At 36.8% G+C, this 20,413-nt stretch overlaps 1 protein-coding gene across 1 annotated transcript in view; it reads right to left on the bottom strand.

Moving 5' to 3' along the window:
- Window positions 1-20,413, bottom strand: part of USH2A (usherin) — a 701,438-nt gene that overhangs the window by 609,058 nt on the left and 71,967 nt on the right. The window contains exons 4-8 of the mRNA XM_045876094.2: window positions 17,482-17,545; window positions 14,862-15,156; window positions 13,729-13,913; window positions 13,015-13,236; window positions 11,787-11,880 (exon numbers count right to left, since the gene is read on the bottom strand). Coding sequence (XP_045732050.2) covers window positions 11,787-11,880; window positions 13,015-13,236; window positions 13,729-13,913; window positions 14,862-15,156; window positions 17,482-17,545 — 860 coding nt within the window. The remainder of the gene's footprint in view (window positions 1-11,786; window positions 11,881-13,014; window positions 13,237-13,728; window positions 13,914-14,861; window positions 15,157-17,481; window positions 17,546-20,413) is intronic.

Here is a 20,413-nt window from a genome sequence, read left to right as displayed (position 1 = left end):
TATTGAATGGTAGAAGGGCCTATTATATAAAATGTTTTAAGCTGGCTCTGTTATTTATAATACTAACAAAAATGCATACTGATAGCTTGATTGTAGTTAATTCATAAAAGCCATGATTAATGCTATAAAAGGGTCACAAATCAGAGCCAAAGAATAAGAGAAGTATTCATGGTTACTAATAAATTGCTCTGTGAACACTTGGCCACCCTTTCAGGTAATGATGTCACAAAATGATGAAAGAATAGCTAAGTAGCCAAAAAAGTGCCAGTGTTTGGCAGAGGCACTGGTGATTGCATCACTCTTAGCCAAGAGCCCCTGAAAGATGAACATAACTAAAGGATTGTGGAAATTAAAGGAAAATGAAAATGAAAAATCATAAAGATGCAGATTTCAACTGATAACACATTCCTTAAAGCTAGGTTCTATCAACACTTGAATTCTTAGAATAGGTAAAGAGAAGAGGAGGAGTAATGGGTATACTGTAACTATGCAACCATGTTAGTTGACATATAATATACACACCTAAGCCTCCAATTCCTAGGTTGTATTCTGTATCTAAGACTTGAAGCATACTTTTTGATAGTTATAATGGAATTCTTGAGCAGGTGAACCAGAGATACATTATTACAATAAAGCTAATAGCACAAGTAGTTAGGAAATGATTAAAAAAAAAAAAAAAAGGCGAGGGGACTAGCAATGGGGAGGGGAGGAGTTTTAGAAACCTATGTACCAAAAGAATGTATGTTGTATAACTCCATGACATAAAATTTTAGAACAGGCAAAACAAATCTATAGTGACAGAAGGCAGATTGGTGATTTCTTGGGATTGAAGTTTGGGGAGGAGGCATTAACTGCAGAGGAGTACAAGAGAATATTTGGAGACAAAAATATTCCAATCCTGAATATAGAGATGATCACACAAGAGTATATATTTGCTAATACTCATCAAACTATACATTTTTAAATGGGTACGTTTTATTGTATGCAAATCATTTCAGGAAAGTTGCTTAAAAAGAAAAATCACTAGTTTTGCAAGACATTATCATGGTTCAAATTGAGAAAAGGGTACAAGAAATCTGTATTATTTCATACAACTGTACATGAATTTACAATTATCTCAAAATAAAAAATTCACTTAAATTTTAAAATACATGTATACAAGTAACAGTGATTATCTGTTATCCAAAAATTAATTATTTGAAGAATATATGTGTTTCTTATCAAATGATTCACAAAGAGTTAAATGCCATGTAATCCTGAATTCTGCTTTGAAACATTCAATTCTGAGGGGGGAAAGATGGCGGAGGAGTAGGGGACCCTATTTCAACTGGTCCCCGGAATTGAGCTGGATATCTACCAGACCACTCTGAGCACCCACAAAACCAGCCTGAGATGTAAGAAGATCTGGATCTCTACAAACAGAATATCGCAGGCAGTTGGTTTTGAGGTACGAAGCGGAGAGCCGTGATCCTGCGGGCAGATATCGGAGGATAAATGGCAGCGGGAGGTGCCTGGCCGTGGGGATCCTACACAGCCGGTGAGTGACAGCCTCGCGCAATGCGGACGGGGCACAGACTCGCAGACCGGTAGCGTCGGGAAAGGACTTTAGGGCAGCCCCCGGGGTGGAAAACCGGACCAGCGGGGTCCCACGCCCGCCATCCGCAGGCCCCCGGACAGAAGCCAGAGCAACAGTCGCGCACACGCGAACTGCAGCCTCCGAGAGGGAAACCTGGTGCGCCAGGGTCCTGCCAGTTAACTGCAACCTCCAGGGTGGAAACCCCTAGTGGCAGAGTCACGCACGGGCAAACTGCAGTCCCCGGGTCGGGACCCTAAGCGGCGGAGTCGCGCACATGCGCGCGAACTGGGAGTGGCTGGCAGTTTTAGAAGCACAAAGGACAGAGACGTGCCCCGACCTGGAGGCAGGACTGGGAGCACTGCGAAGAGGTGCACAACCCAGGACGGTGCAGTTTATAGCAGCACGGACAGAAACGGAGACGGTGTGGCCTGGAGAACTCACTGAAGAACAGACTGAGGTCTCTCTGCTCTGAGGCAGAGGGTTGGAAACGGTCTCTTCTGCTATGACTCGCGGAAGAGATGCGGAAAGCCACCAGGGAAAGGCGCCAGAGAACAAAAGCCCCAAAGACTGCTTCCCACTGAGCCCATCCCCCGCCACAGGGGCGCAGGGCAACTCTGCCCAAACAGGGTTGCCTAAGTAACAGCACGGCAGGCCCCTCCCGCAGAAGACAGGCTGGGAAAACAAGAGGCCAGCAACCCTAAGGTCCCAAGAAAACAGGTGCATCTTGCTTGGGTTCTGGTCAATAATTTGGACTCTATACATTCCCTCAAACACCCATCAACAGAATGACTAGGAGGAGGAGCCCCCAAAACAGAAAAGACTCAGAGATTATGACTTATGCTGCAGATTTACAAATGGATGCAGATATAACCAAGATGTCGGAGATGGAATTCAGGCTAACAATTGTGAAGACAATGGCTAGAATGGAGAAATCAATTAATGGCAACATAGTCTCTAAGGGCAGAAATAAAAGGGGAATTGGCAGAACTTAAAAATGCTATCAATGAGATCCAATCCAATCTAGATAATCTAACAGCTAGAGTAACTGAGACAGAAGAGAGAATAAGCGATCTGGAAGACAGTATAATAGATAAAAAGGGAAAAGAGGAGGCCAGGGAAAAACAACTCAGAATCCATGAAAATAGAATCAGAGAAATAAGTGACACCATGAGGCGTTCCAATGTCAGAATCATTGGAATCCCGGAGGGTGTGGAGAGAGAGAGAGAGGGCTAGAAGATGTATTGAGCAAATCGTAGCTGAGAACTTCCCTAATCTGGGGGATGAAACAAACATTCAAGTCCTAGAGGCAGAGAGGACCCCTCCTAAGATCAAGGAAAACAGGCCAACACCCTGGCATGTAATAGTAAAACTTGCAAATCTTAGAACCAAGGAAACCATCTTAAGGGCAGTTAGGGGGAAGAGATTCCTTACGTACAGAGGGAAGAACATCAGAATAACGTCAGACCTATCCACAGAGACCTGGCAAGCCAGAAAGATCTGGCAAGACATATTCAGGGTACTAAATGAGAAGAACATGCAGCCAAGAATATTTTATCCGGCAAGGCTTTCATTTAGAATGGATGGAGAGATGCAGATCTTCCATGACCGGCAGAAGTTGAAAGAATATGTGACCGCTAAGCCGGCCCTGCAAGAAATATTAAGGGGGGTTCTATAAAAGGAGAAAGACTCCAAGAGTGATCTACAACAGAAATGTATAGGGACAATCTATAAAAACAACATCTTCACAGGCAACATGATGACAATTAATTCATGTCTTTCAATAATCACTCTCAACATGAATGGCCTCAACGCTCCCATAAAACGGCACAGGGTTGCAGATTGGATAAAAAGACAGGACCCATCCATATGTTGTCTACAAGAGACTCATTTTGAACCTAAAGATACATCCAGACTGAAAGTGAAGGGATGGAGATCTATCTTCCATGCCAGCGGACCTCAAAAGAAAGCTGGGGTAGCAATTCTTATATCAGACAAATTAGATTTTAAACTAAAGTCTGTAATAAGAGACAAAGAAGGACACTATATCATTCTTAAAGGGTCTATCCAACAAGAAGATCTAACAACTGTAAATATCTATGCCCCCAACATGGGAGCAGCCATCTACATAAGCCAACTGTTAACCAAAATAAAGAGTCATATTGATAACAATACGTTAATTGTCGGAGACCTCAATACTCCACTCTCAGCAATGGACAATCATCTAAGCAGAAAATCAACAAGGAAACAAGAGCTTTGAATGATACATTGGACCAGATGGACCTCATAGATATTTACAGAACATTCCACCCTAAAACAACAGAATACTCATTCTTCTCGAGCATGCATGGAACTTTCTCCAGAATAGACCATATACTGGGTCACAGATCAGGTCTCAACTGATACCAAAAGATTGAGATTATTCCCTGCATATTCTCAGACCACAATGCTCTAAAACTGGAACTCAATCACAAGAAAAAATTTGGCAGAAATTCAAACACTTGGAAGCTAAAGACTACTCTGCTCAAGAATGTTTGGATCAACCAAGAAATCAAAGAAGAACTTAAACAATTCATGGAAATCAATGAGAACGAAAACACATCGGTCCAAAACCTATGGGATACTGCAAAGGCGGTCCGAAGGGGGAAATACATAGCCATCCAAGCCTCACTCAAAAAAATAGAAAAATCCCGAATTCGGGCGCCTGGGTGGCTCAGTTGGTTAAGCGACTGCCTTCGGCTCAGGTCATGATCCTGGAGTCCCTGGATCGAGTCCCGCATCGGGCTCCCTGCTTGGCAGGGAGTCTGCTTCTCCCTCTGACCCTCCTCCCTCTCATGCTCTCTGTCTCTCATTCTCTCTGTCTCAAATAAATAAATAAAAAATCTTAAAAAAAAAAAAATCCCAAATTCACCAACTAACTCTACACCTTAAAGAACTACAGAAAAAGCAACAAATGACGCCTAAGCCATGCATTAGAAGAGAAATAATTAAAATTAGAGCAGAAATCAATGAATTAGAAACCAGAAACACAGTAGATCAGATCAATGAAACTAGAATTTGGTTCTTTGAAAGAATTAATAAGATTGATAAACCACTGGCCAGACTTATCCAAAAGAAGAGAGAAAGGACCCAAATTAATAAAATTATGAATGAAAGGGTAGAGATCACGACCAACACCAAGGAAATAGAAACAATTATTAGAAATTATTATCAACAACTATATGCCAATAAACTGAGCAATCTGGATAAAATGGAGGCCTTCCTGGAAACCTATAAGCTGCCAAGACTGAAACAGGAAGAAATTGACAACCTGAATAGGCCAATAACTACTAACAAGATTGAAGCAGTGATCAAAAACCTCCCAAAAAACAAAAGTCCAGGGCCTGATGGATTCCCTGGGGAATTCTACCAAACATTCAAAGAAGAAATAATACCTATTCTACTGAAGCTGTTTCAAAAAATAGAAACAGAAGGAAAACTTCCAAACTCATTCTATGAGGCCAGAATTACCTTAATCCCCAAACCAGGCAAAGACCCCATCAAAAAGGAGAATTTCAGACCAATATCCCTGATGAATATGGATTCCAAAATCCTCAACAAAATCCTAGCTAATAGGATCCAACAATACATTAAAAGGATTATCCACCACGACCAAGTGGGATTTATCCCCGGGATGCAAGGGTGGTTCAACATTTGCAAATCAATCAATGTGATAGAACACGTTAATAAGAGGAGGGAGAAGAACCATATGGTCCTCTCAATTGATGCAGAAAAAGCATTTGACAAAATACAACATCCTTTCCTGATTAAAACTCTCCAGAGTATAGGGATAGAGGGAACATTCCTCAAGCTCATAAAATCCATCTATGAAAAACCCACAACGAATATCATCCTTAATGGGGAAAAGCTGAGAGCCTTAAGATCAGGAACACGTCAAGGGTGCCCACTCTCACCACTGTTGTTCAACATAGTACTAGAAGTCCTAGCAACAGCAATCAGACAACAAAAAGAAATAAAAGGTATTCAAATTGGCAAAGAAGAAGTCAAACTCTCTCTTTTCGCAGACGACATGATACTTTATGTGGAAAACCCAAAAGACTCCACCCCCAAATTACTAGAACTCATCCAGCAATTCAGTAATGTGGCAGGATACAAAATCAATGCACAGAAATCAGTTGCTTTCTTATACACTAACAACACAGCTGTAGAAAGAGAAATTAAAGAAACGATTCCATTTACAATAGCACCAACAATCATAAGATACCTCGGAATAAACCTAACCAAAGAGGTAAAGGATCTATACTCCAGGAACTACAAAACACTCATGAAAGAAACTGAAGAAGACACAAAAAGATGGAAAAATATTCCATGCTCATGGAACGGAAGAATAAACATTGTTAAAATGTCTATGCTACCCAGAGCAATCTATACCTTCAATGCCATCCCGATCAAAATTCCAATGACATTTTTCAAAGTGCTGGAACAAACAATCCTAAAATTTGTATGGAATCAGAAAAGACCCCGAATCGCCAAGGAGATGTTGAAAAAGAAAAACAAAGCTGGGGGCATCACGTTGCCCGATTTCAAGCTATACTACAAAGCAGTGATCACCAAGACAGCATGGTACTGGCACAAAAACAGACATACAGACCGATGGAACAGAATAGAGAACCCAGATATGGACCCTCAACTCTATGGTCAAATAATCTTTGACAAAGCAGGAAAAAACATGCAATGGAAAAAAGACAGTCTCTTCAATAAATGGTGCTGGGGAAATTGGGCAGCCACATGCAGAAGAATGAAACTTGACCATTCTCTAACACCATTCACAAAGATAAACTCAAAGTGGATGAAAGACCTCAATGTGAGACAGGAGTCCATCAAAATCCTAGAGGAGAACATAAGCAGTAACCTCTTTGACATCGGCCACAGCAACTTCTTTCAAGATACATCTCCAAAAGCTAGTGAAACAAAAGCAAAAATGAACTTTTGGGACTTCATCAAGATAAAAAGCTTCTGCACAGCAAAGGAAACAGTCAACAAAACAAAGAGGCAACCCACAGAATGGGAGAAGATATTTGCAAATGACACTACAGATAAAGGGCTGGTATCCAAAACCTATAAAGAACTTCTCAAACTCAACACCCAAAAAACAAATAATCAAGTCAAAAAGTGGGCAGAAGAGATGAACAGACACTTCTCTGAAGAAGACGTACAAATGGCTAACAGACACATGAAAAAATGTTCATCATCATTAGCCATCAGGGAAATCCAAATCAAAACCACACTGAGATACCACCTTACACCAGTTAGAATGGCAAAAATGGACAGGGAAAGAAACAACAAATGTTGGAGAGGTTGTGGAGAAAGGGGAACCCTCTTACACTGTTGGTGGGAATGCAAGTTGGTACAGCCACTTTGGAAAACAGTGTGGAGGTGCCTCAAAAAGTTAAAAATAGAGCTACCCTATGACCCAGCAATTGCACTACTGGGTATTTACCCCAAACAAACAGATGTAGTGAAAAGAAGGGCCACATGCACCCCAATGTTCATAGCAGCAATGTCCGCAATAGCCAAACTGTGGAAAGAGCTGAGATACCCTTCAACAGATGAATGGATAAAGAAGATGTGGTCCATATATACAATGGAATTACTCAGCCATCAGAAAAGATGAATACCCAACTTTTACATCAACATGGATGGGACTGGAGGAGATTATGCTAAGTGAAATAAGTCAAGCAGAGAAAGTCAATTATCATATGGTTTCACTTATTTGTGGAACATAAGGAATAACATGGAGGATATTAGGAGAAGGAAGGAACCATAACATCATGGTTCATCTCTCCCTCCAATTGGGCGGGGGGAATTGGAGGGAGAGATGAACCATGAGAGACTATGGACCTGAGAAAGAAACAGGGCTTTAGAGGGGAGGGGGAAGGGGGGATTGGTTAGCCCGGTGATGGGTATTAAGGGGGGCATGTACTGCATGGAGCACTGGGTGCTATACGAAAACAATGGATCGTGGATCACTATATCAAAAACTAATGATGTATTGTATGGTGACTAACATAACATAATAAAATTTAAAAAAGAAAGAAAGAAACATTCAATTCTGCTTGAAAGTTACTGAATAGCATATAGTCTTTTGGGATTTGTTTTGCTCTCGATGAATCCTAAAGTGGAACCAGTAAATTATTCATGGTTTCAGTCATTTCTAGAGAAGAAGTGTCACAAATACTCTAAAATTATTCTCTATTAATGAAATATGCAATTATCATTTATGGTATGCACCATACATTAATATGGTGTGTACATACTTACAACTGCCAATACAATACCAAAATATGTCAGAGTTCCTATGCAGTAGCACTGAGGAGAATCACTGAGCCTCTCCAAGGTAGGTGTTTTAGGTATCACAAAATACAATGAAATATTTAAGAAAAAAGTAAGTGTGGCTTGAAGTGTAACTCAGGATCAGTGGGGTCTTCAGTAAGTTTTTCTTAAAGGTTTTTGTTTTGTTTGTTTTTAATTTTATGACTGGATAAAAGAAATAGGATATACCAATGGAGTTATGAATTAGTCAGTCTTGCTATTCCCAGAATAATTAATCATGTATTCTAGCTCTTAGTGTAAGTCTTAATCTATTAAGAGGGCCAGGTATTAACATAAGTGAGGTCACCCAGATATAAGACTACAGATAGTAGTGAATATGGTAGCAAACCAAAGAGTGATACTGCTCCAAAGAGGGTAATTGTTACCTTGCGTTAGGCTGCCATGGGGAAACATAGGCATAATGTTGGATTGTTTTCTGATTAATAGAAGCCAGAGATGCAGGAGGAGGAGGGAGGAATAGGAGGAGGAGGCGAAGGGAAATTTTTTTTTTTGGAAACTGAATAACAAACTATTTAAACACTGTTCCCACCTGTGGACCACCAGTTTGTGACATCAACTTTATAAACTAAAGAATGCTTTATGTAGAAAATTCCCTGGAATGGCTATATATCAGAACTTGCTTCTGAATTTACCATTCTACTCCTTTCTCCCAACTTCATTCATTTTCACTTCCGCTAAGAACACTTTCTTATAGGACTGCCAATTGCCAAGAACTGGCATATTCTCAAGGCTTACGTTTTCATCTGTTTGCCAAGTGGCTGTAAAGCAATTCACAAAAGCCCTGTTTATTGAGTAATATTATTAATGGTTAGCATAATACTGTGAAATTGAAGACATTCTTTTTGGATTATGTCCAGATCTTTAAAAAGAACATTGGTTCCAATAGAAAATGGGTGGCTTATATTCAAACTTATTATTTTAAAAAGTAGAACAATGTGAAAAGAATTTGAATAAGTATATTTTCAAATTATTATAAGATATATTTTTCAGATATGTAAGTCCCACATGTATTAAAATACTTTGAATAATAACAGTAAGAGGATGTCAGACTTATGAATGCTTTATAAAATCATTTCTCATTTTCAACACATTATTGAAAATATCATAGGACTGAGAAATCATTCAACAGTCTATTGACTTCTTCCCTTCAACTACACTTGCCAAACTTTGCTAAGTGAATGATATTTGTTGCTTTTTTATTTATGGCTAAATTCATAAATTATCAAAATATGTCAAGGAAGAAAATAACAAAAAAGTCAACTTTTTACCTTTGTTTCTAAAAGACACTTAATGTCTAAATAAGAAGCATTAAAATGTATTCTCAACTTAAATTATAGTTAATTATTTTGCTAGTTCATAATCCAACAGTCACCACCTGAGACCAAGCCTGAAAATCCCAACTTGACTTCTGAAACCAATCATGAGCCTTGATTCATTTAATGGCTCTATTTTTAAGGGGAAGCATGAAATCATCCAAGAATCATAAAATATCAATCACTCAACTGTGAGCAATTAGAGAGAGAGAAAGAGGAAAAAATGGGATGGGATATCAAAAGGAAAAGGGAGATGGGTGTAGGGTTTGAGGGGATGAGAACTAACTAGTCAAAACAAAGCAAGAGAAGCTCAGGAAACAATATATCATATGAAAGCATCACCCAGTCCTTAATTTGCATATACCGTATAGATTCAGATCAAGGTGCCTTACTAAATTCAGCCCAGAGTGTTTTTTAACTGAGCTCTTGGTGAGTTTGGGGAGGAGGGGTGAGGTTAATAAAAGATATTACTGATTGCAAGGAAAAGGGAAGTCTATTTTAAAGAATCAAAAGGAGAAGACACTAGGAAAAATAAAATAAAATGTCACTTTAACTTTAAAATCAAGAACAAATCAAACTGGCAAAAACCTAAACACACAATTATGGCTGAATAAAGAGTGAATCAATCAAGTTCATCCAATTAATTTCCTTTCTGGGACAATATGATAAGCCACACAATCAAACATACTAAAATCAATGCTTTTTAAAAAGATTTTTTTTCTCATACTTTAATCAGACCAAATTCAAAGCCTCTCGATGTTAGAAATCAAAAAAAATGTAAAAGATTCCTTCCTTCAAAGCAATTATCAACCAGTGATGAAGACTAAACGTATAAATTAAAAGATCAGCAATATAAAGCAATGATCTGGAGAATAAGTTCAAAGGAACATCTGAATTAGAACATAAAAGTTTTGGCTTGAGCACATAGAAAGAAAGAAAGCTGTAACCAAATCAAAGATTGAGTTGAAACTGAGGGCCAGGACTACATCCTAAATGTGCTAGAGGAAGTCTGCATTGTAGATAATATTCTTGCTACTGAACTATATGCACTAATGTTGTCACTGGAAACAAATTAGATCAGATTAAGAATCTCAGAAGACAGAAATGGAGTTCCTAAAATCTTGACAGATGGTTTTTTATAAACAAGATGTTCCATGATATCTTTAAAAAAAAGCGACAGAGAAAAGTGAAGTGACTAATTAAACACACATACAGGGCAAGGCTTAGGAGACAAGTCAAGTAGGAATCTATGAGACTGTGCTACATTGTGAGGTTAATAAAAGAAATCACTGATTGCAAGGAAAGAGAAATATGCGTCTCAAAGAATCAAAAGAAGAAAACACCAGAAAAAATATAATAAATATCACTTTAAATTTAAAATCAAGAAACAATCAAGTTGGGAAAAAATTAAACACACAATTATGGCTGAATAAGAATGAATCAATCAAGTTCATCCAATTAATTAGTCCTTACACTGTAAAGAATTTTAAATATGTATATGACAAAATATGTCAATAATTTTCTTCATGGCTCTGATATGTTTCTTTGTTTCTATTTGTATTTGTTTTGCTTATAAAGTCCCTAGGTTTAGATTTAGAAATTTTATTTTAATCCTTACTTTAATAGATTTACAATTATTTTTACATTTAAGTCTTTAAGTCACCTTCTTACTTCTATACGTGCCATGAAGTAGGGCTTTAACTTTTTTTTTTCCAAATTGACATCAATTGCCTTAAATATCACTTACCAAAGACTCCATACTATTTATTTTTTATTACTGGTATGATTGTTACTGCTGCTGTACTTGCTTTCATATCAGCTGTTACTGATGTTGATGCTGGATATTTCTATCAATGAATACCTCTCAATTTCTTTTCCATTTACCCCTTTTTCTTAAAGATGTGGCTAAATCTCTACTTCAGCTATGAAACTTCCCCTGACCACCATAGACAAACAAAAGTAACATAATCTCTGAGTCATTTTACTATAGATTTTCAAATTAATTAAAATTATTGATATCAGCAATGAATTCAACTTAATTGCCACAAATTCATATAGATCTCTCTGCATCAAAAGAGCAAAGACTCTTATGCTGCATAGACACCTTTGTATAAATACTCTTTAGATGCTGGATTCAGACCCTTATTTTTAGTGTCATTCTATCCAGACACCTTAAAAATTGTTTAATAAAACATGAAAATGCTGATGAAACAAAGACAAAAAAGTAAAATAAAACCCCAAGTTTCAATCTTAGGTGTTATTTTTCTGATAGACTTTATTTTTAAAAATGACATTTTCATCTTTTTGATGGCTTTTCTTTTTTCTACCAAAAATTTCCTGAAATAATTGACATTTCAGGCTCATATCTATTTATTTTTATTCATACCCAGAAGGTAGACCAAAATTAAGTTTAAAAAATTTATATTCACCATTTCACCACCTCCCTCTCTCCTCCCCCACTTTTTTTTTTTTTTTTAAGATTTTCATGCATCTAACAGAGAACTCACATGAAGTCCTTGGGTGAAGCTTTCCAGAGAGCAGAGGCATCGATAGGGCTGGCTTGTTGTGTCACATTTATCAGCATGACCATAGCACTGACATCTGTGAACAGGAACATCAGACAACTCCTAAGTCAACTCAACTATGAATATATTTAAGGGCCTGTGAATATATCCACTGGGTGGATCCAAAAAGGAAGTCAAGTATGCTAATCAACACAAAATTCAGTTTCTCGTTTATCATATAGATGTTCATGAAAGTTTTTAATTAATCCTAAAGTATTGGATAAAGTGTCATCAATATCCAAATCACATTGTTCTGAGAAGGTAATTTTCAAGCCTCCCTGGGAAAGGAGTCGAGGGTTGTTTCCACTTATATCAACTATGTGGCAAACTTGCCAGGAAAGGCATTTACTGAAACTGTTAGAGACACAATTAAAACTCTAAAGTTTAAAATAAACTGCAGAATGAAATTAACATATTTCAATTATTTGGGTTTTTTTTCCCCAAAATTAGATGGTAAATATTTAATATATTATTATTTACATTACGCTATTACTAAACAAACAATACTTATTTGGTATTCTGGTCTGTTTTTAAAGATGTACTTTATTTACAGAGCATATCACTCTTCTAGCACAACTTGATTCTAAATATAATCTATATGTACCATTTCCATAACAGAGAATATCCCCAGCTAACCATGTTTTGATATTGTGTGAGCAGTGTTCTCAATTATAGTCAGATGTTTATAAATTATTTAGGGAATATTAGATTTTTCTTCCTAGGAAGACAAATATCCCCCATAAAATTGTGAATTGTGAACTCAGGGAGACCAAGCCCCATACTTACAAACTAACTGGTAGTATAGTTGTAACTTGAAATCTAGCTCCTGCTCTCTGATTTCAAGAATACTTGAAAATTATATTCCAGAAAAAACCTAGCAAAACATTTGGTAAATTATTTCCAAGCCCGATTCAGGGTATCATACCTTCTAAACCCAATTTTAACATTTGAAAATTGATTCTATAACAATGTGGTCTTACATACAGAAAAGAATTACATACAGATCTTTCCAAAAAATTTTAGAGTAAGAAACCATTTCAAAATGTGAAACTTGGAATCTGGCTTGCTCTAAATCTTAATGTATTTTTAAATAAGTATGGCAAAAATCTCGTTGAAAACAAAACTCATAGTGAAAAGGACACTGCAATCAAAGCTTGGTAATGAACGTTACCTCCCAGTGATGGTGATTTCGTCGACTGCATAGTATCTGTGCCTGAGGCTGACAGGAGTCTCCGTTGTATAGTACTGTCCCTGAAAATGAAGTCTTATTTGTGTGGCTTTTACAAATTCTTGAAGAGATGGGGTGTTATAAAAGTCATTGTAGCCAGGCCGATGATTTGGTCCAGGTGTTAGGATGCTAAATGTGACGTTACCATGGGAATATGGAGGAAAACTGTTGATGAAAGAAATCTGAAGTCATGAAAAGCTATTCATATTTTTAACAAAGCAGAATCACAACTTTGAGACATTACTACCCAATATTAGTAACAGCTTAAATTCTCCATTCTGGGAAAACAAACATATCCCAGATATTTCATGTGCAAACAATATAATTGCATCATAGAAAAGTTTAGTAAAACATTTCCTTGAGGGCATACTAAAATTATATTTATATAGATAACTTGCTAAAACAACCTGAAAATCAGATTATAAAGCCCAAATGAGACTATAAACAAGAGATACTCTCAAATCTTTTATGAGAACTTTAAATGCAATTTTAAACTCAAGTTGTGGGGGAGTCTTAGAAGAATCTGCCTCAAGAAGGTTGGTGGTGGAGGGAAGTCTCTTCCAGCCTAATGAGTTAGTCTACATGTTGCTTATTATTAACCCATTAGTCTATTAAAATGAACTCCTTCAAATATAATTATTTGTTAAATATTCATACGTGGAAAGCTGAAGACAGTTGACAGAATCAGGATTTTCCAATTTTCCATTATTTTCCATTCCAAAAGCTCTGCAATTTCTAGCAAAAAATTGCCAGTCCTCCCAATCTAGGCTGTCCTCCTTCTTCCTTTGAATCCTTATTGCTGTTGGTTGTGGACTAAGGAATTGAATGATAATATAAAACACCTGAAAATGGATAAGTTAATCATTGTCTTTAAAGTTTGACCCATCAGTATAAATCAAACCAGGGACTTGTTAGTTTCAAATATAATAGCTTACTTCCTCATAATGATAATTATCAAATATTTATCAGACATTCAGAGACTTCATAGCCCTATAGTAAAAGTAACACATTCTACAATTGCATATCCATCCCTTCTCAAGGATTTTATAAATTAAGTGCAAATTAATATTAAGTTTGATATAAAGACATGGAAAAAGAACCTTACTTCCATGACATAATTGTTATATATGTTCTTCTTAAGTAGTTAGTTAGAATAAGCACCTCAGTTTTTATTAATTTGTACTACTTAATAATAAAAAGAATTTTTGATATCTCATGATTTCATACAAGTATCTAAAAAAATAGGCCCTTCATATTTTCTTTTAGATATTTTTATTTCATACATTATTATACACTACTTTAGTGAAGTAATGTTCAGTCGCCTAATTCACCTTGTAGTAGATTGAATTTCATCCCCAAATATGTACATTCAACTACTAACTCCTGGTACCTGTGAATGTGACCTTTGGAAATAGGGTATTTGCAGATGTAATTGAGTTAAGGATCTGAATATGAAATCATCCTGGATGAAGGCTGGGCCTTACAACAGAATGAGGAAAAAGAACTGACACAGAGAAACAAGGAAGAAGGTCCCTGCAAATAGAAGCAGAGATGGGAGTTATGTAGCCATAAACCAAGGAACACCAGGAGCCACCAGAACCTGGAATAAGCAAGGAAGGATTCTGCACTAGAGCCTCTGGAGGGAGAATAGCCTTGCCAATACTTTCATTTTGTACTTCTGATCTTCAGAACTGTGAGCGAATAAATTTCTGTTGTTTTAAGCCATTAAATTAGTGGTGATTGGTTGTGGCAGTTACAGGAAATTAATATACCCCATTATTTCAAATTACCTGATACTGTCCATTTTCCAAATCTATTGAAATAGTCACTCCTTGATGAAGCTGGGTAATATTGGTAAACACTTGTGAAACCCAGGAAGTACCAATATCATTATCATTGACAAAAGAAAGAGGATGGGCTTCAGGATTCAGCCGTAACACCCTATCAGTGGTGGTATCTTCTGCGTCATTAGGAATGCAGTACCGCTGTCCCAAAGGATGGACCCTAGGGTGGCTGCCAGGGCAGCGGCAATGTGACTGGATATGCAATCTGAACAGATCTCCAGAAAAAACTTCCAGAATCTCCCTGTTGGTGTAAGAAACAGACTATAAGGACAAAGAGCTCAGCAGTAATAGAACTTCCAAGGGTTGTTACAAATGAATATCACTATTTTAATGCTTTGATGACTTTCCATTTAATTTTAATTATCTTCTAAACAGGACATAAAATCAAACTCATTCCTGGCCAAACAAACATACTCATAAAATTGATATTAGAAACAGTAAGTTCTTAAGCATTTATTTTTACATTGAGAAGCATGGGCAAGCCTTGGTCTGATTATTGAGACATTTGTTTAACTATCATAATGTTTTATTGTACCTATTTGTGATGAAAAAGACAGGTAACATTCATTTAGGCTGTTAAATTGACTTACCCCAAAAGTGAACAATAACATACTGAAAATACTAAGCGTTATAGATAGTGTCTCCAATTCATCCATGGGAAAGAAATAAAAAACAAGTACCATTTTATCTGCTGTTTTTTTAAGTAAAGGGACTGAGGCCAAGACCATTTGTCAGTAGTTTCCTGGGAGTCATCAGTACAGATCTGGGCCCCCTACAGTGCTTCAGCGGCTTCAGATCACCTGGCAGCTGCCAAGAGCCAAAGAATAATGCCAATTCCAGGCAGACATATTTAATTTTTCCATTAAGGGCAATATTCCTGTTCTAGGTCAGAATTAGTCATTCTATTTATAGGCATTCTTTGCCATAATACTTTTCCAGACATCTCAGGTAGGCCAACACCAGTAACCCAGGTCTAACTAGAGAGACCAGGCTTCTTCTCTCGGATTCCAGTGGGGTGGATGGGTCCGGCGGTTTTTCCCATTCACTAAATCACATGAAATCATGCCTTCTTCTTTAAATCTTTTTGATATTTTCCAACTGATACTGATGAGGAAAATCTGTGTCCTAGGATGGCTGACCGAGCCAGCAAGATAGTCCCAGTCCTTGCCCCAGGGCTCTTCCAGGTTCTTCTCCCTGCCCTGCTTCCCGCGCGCACCAATCCAGGTCCTTCTCCCTGCCCCACTTCGTGCACGTGCTTAGTGCCAAGTATGTGGAAGTAGAAGTGTATAAATTGCCCCCTTTGTTTGTGCTCAGGGCTCAGACCTTTGGAGACCACTCTCCTCTGAGCCCGCCGGTGTTAAATAAACCTCCTATCCTCCAAGATCTCTAGGCACCGCTTGGTTCTTCCATCGGGCGATCCAGTCCAGGTTCCGTAACAAAACCAGGTTTTGAATGGGACCAAAAGTGATATCTTGGCCCCCAGGAAAAACCTCATCAACCCCCCCCAAATTATTGCAACAGAATTTTAGACAGAGGTGATTTAAAGGATAGTGAGACTGCTGGCAGGGAATCTCCCTAACAATAGGTTTAGTAAATTAGTAATTACTAAATTACTTACATTACTTGAATTAATTAGTAAATTTAGTAATTACTAATTAGTAAAGTAATTAGTAAAGAAAGTTTATAATTCTAATGGACATACCGCTGACCACAGCAGCGCCTCAGGAGCAAGGCTCCTCAAATTGACAAGAGCTACTCCTGTCATTTGGAAATTCACCACACTAATCTGCATCTTCCTTTAAGAAATATGAATAAACATCATTCTTTCTGATCCTTAATAGAAGTAAACCACATCAACAAATCCATACAACAATATACTATTACATAATCAAATCATTACTTGGGAAAGAAACTTCAGAGGACATCTAAGCAGAATTTCACTTGAACTTTTCTGAAGAGAATGAAAATCTATGTGTCTTTAAGAAACCCTAGGAAAGATTCCCCACCTACTCTCAAGATGAGGAAATACTTGATTAACACTAGTCCAAGTCTATATAACTTTTGTTCACTGGAAATAGAAAAATATATAACAAAAATACTCATTCTTCTTGTCTCCAAGTCTAATAGCTCAGTCTCTTGAGACTTTCCCATGTATCAAAATAATCATTTTCATTGTTCTAAATTCTCAGTACTTATAAATTCAACAAAGCAATTTTAAAAAGCAGATAGAGCAGTTTCTTACATATCAGAAACTACTTCATATAGAACATTTAAAACAATGTACCCCAAATTCTATAACATAACTTGTTCAAAAATCTAGTTTCCTTAGAGAAAATCCTGTGTAAAGAATTTCATCAATTTCATATTATAAGGAATTACCCAACAGAGTAGCACTAGTGAATAACAACAATAGACTAAGCCAAAGCAAACACTGTAAACATTAATTGGGTGATATTTGTCAAATGCTGTAAAGATGAAAATAATATAATCTTTTGTAACTCTTACTTAAGCGAATTCGGGAATTATTCTTACACCTCTTGAGATCTACAACACCACATTCACTTACCTGTTTGTAAGTGCCACTTGGTATAATCGAAAATCTTGCATTCTTCCAACAAACTGCTCTAATCCTGCAGAGGACATATAATATACATAATATAAAAAGTCGCAGTTTTCCAAGCAGAGGCTGACAAATATTCAAGTGAAATTCCTTTAAAGCTATAAAATTTTCAATCATATTTATATCAGAGCCCTTTCGAACTCCTACAGACCAACATATGTTTTGCCTGTTCCACATAACAATTAATAGTCATAGTTACCTCCACAGACATTGCAGAATTTAAGTCAAAGTGAGTATTTGCCCCGCCTATTTACTGGCCTAATTTGTGGGTCAAATAAAAAATTTGTTTAGTATTTCTTTTAATTGGGACATAGCTGACATACAATGTTACATTACTTTCAAGGGTACAACATCATAATTCGACAACTCTATATGTTATACAATGCTCACCGCAAGTGTAGCTTCCATCTGTCACCATAAAACGCATTACAATACCATTGATTCTATTCCCTATGCTGTACTTTTCATCCCTGTGACTTATTCATTCCATAACTCTCCAAATCAAATTTCTTTCTAGTTTATAAACCTATAAATCTATCATGTTATCAGCGCTAAATTTGTCATCTACTTTCAACTGCAATTTCCAGAGCATTTGCATTGCCAAGAGAAAGACTCCCCACCTGTTCTGTCATCCCCCATGTTCTGTCTCCAAGCTCCAGAGTATCACTTTGGGTCATCTCCAAACTTAGATTGATGCCTGGTCTAGAAAATCTCCAGTAAATGAGGATAAATTGAAAACCTCCTACTCATAAATTCTGAGTTATTCACATATATCAATGACATTCTACCTCAGTCTCAAATTCCATTATCTCCTGAGAATTCTTCAAAGACAAGCCAGATTCAAAGCCCACTTTTCACTGAATTAGGTGAACTTTCAAGGTGTAGGTAGATATCAACCTTAAACCACTTAATATTATTTTATTGATTCATTTAGCAAATATTTATTTAGGATTTAATAACAGATAAGCCCAAGAGAGTGGGAACAGAAAAACCTAAGGAAACTACTACCTCTAAGGGCTTTTTTCTTATGCTTATAATAATGAGAAAAACTTGATTAAAATGGCAAAATTCTAGCTAGAGTTTGGATCATGGAAACACAAAAGGGATGTGATTGTACCTTATTGTACCAATTCAATAATTAAGTGGTTTTTAATTAAATTTAGAGCAATGGCCAACTTATCAAATGACCATTTCCTCAAATGTGTTTTTTTTTTTTTAAGCTGTACTCCTTTTATTTTGTCTTGATGATAGAGTTTCAAAGAATATTTGACCTATCTTTGCTCCAGCTTCTTGGTGGTAACATGGAAGAAACTAGGGCAGAGTAAGGATATATCTGATGAATAAAAGATGCAGAGTAGAATTAGCACACTGAATAGTCTGAGATGTTGATCTCAGAAGCAAGAGGATGAATGAGCAAAGAGGGTGACACTTGGCATAAAGAGTATGTGTCTGTGTAAATGTGTGTGTGTGCATGTGTATATATATATATATTTAAAATGAAGGATATTTAAGGAAGTAACCAATAATATTTTATATATACTTTTTCATAAGTATAGATATTTTCAATCAATATACTTTAAGAAAAAATATATTTATGGGCTTTCCCTCTCCACCCCTCTATCTCAGGCTTTTGCGCACCCTACAACCTGAGGTCCACAGGAAAAAGGTGGACTATGCAGCCTCCTGCTCTGACTTTTCTGTAAGGAGAGTTGCCCTATCCTATCTGTCCAGAAACAGGCAGCTGAAACAAGTGCAAACTAATTATTTCTTAAAGCAGTATTATGAAGACAAAACAAAAAATACTATAAAACTTTATAGAAATTTTTAAACCCCCAACACAGTTTACTTTAAAATGTATAATTAAAAGAAATAAGAAAATGTGATAAAATATCCATTGGTGGATTGGCCATCTAGAAAACTTGATAAATTGACCTGGATCCATGATCTAAAGCTACGCAAAAGGGAATGGCATAAGGAAGGATACGCCTTTCTTGGAGATAGGAGGAAAGATAGGAAGAACAGATATGAGTACAGTTAAGTCAATGTGTGCTGTGTGCTTTTGTCTGGGGAGTAGGGAAGACAAATAAAGGAAATTAGTCATGATATGAATTTTCTTTCTGATGTAAGAGGTAATGTTGTCTTCCTAAATGAAGGAAGCTAGATCTACCTCTTGTTTATTTCTTCACCTTCACCTCTTCACATCCAATCCACATCCTTTATAACCCATGCTCTATTTCTACACCTTGAATTTAAAATGGCCCATTGTTAAACGTTTCATCTCAAATAACCCAGAAAATACAGATCATGAAAAATAAGAGATAATCATTTGTGATTTTGAAAGGCCTAATACAACTGAAAGCAAAAATGATGAATGCTTTGCTTTTGTCAAAGCCAGAATCATGGCTTTAAATTGTCAAGGTGGTTTTATTCTTTTATACATTAATTAATTCAACAAGTATTTATTGAGAACCTATTACATGCTAGGCACTTTTTTAAAAAAAATTTTTATTAACATATAATGTATTATTTGTTTTAGGGGTACAGGTCTGTGATTCATCAGTCTTACACAATTCACAGCACTCACCATAGCATATACCCTTCCAAATGTCCATCACCCAGCCACCCCATCCCACCCAACTCCCTCAACTCCAACAACAGTCAGTTTGTTTCCTGAGATTAAGAGTCTCTTATGGTTTGTCTCCCTCTCTGGTTTCATCTTGTTTCATTTTTCCCTCCCTTCCCCTATGATCCTCTGTCTTGATTCTCAAAATCCTCCTATAAGTGAGACCATATGATACTTATCTTTCTCTGATTGACTTATTTCGCTTAGCATAATACCCTCTAGTTGTTGCAAATGGCAAGATTTCATTATTTGATG

The sequence above is a fragment of the Mirounga angustirostris genome, unplaced genomic scaffold (genome assembly GCF_029215605.1).
Source record: "Mirounga angustirostris isolate CCGP_5_RB_7025 unplaced genomic scaffold, mMirAng1.0.hap1 SCAF_6, whole genome shotgun sequence".
Classification (NCBI taxonomy): Eukaryota; Metazoa; Chordata; class Mammalia; order Carnivora; family Phocidae; genus Mirounga; species Mirounga angustirostris.
The sequence above is the reverse complement of the archived record's forward strand: the minus strand, read 5'-3'. Positions and strand labels throughout refer to the sequence as shown.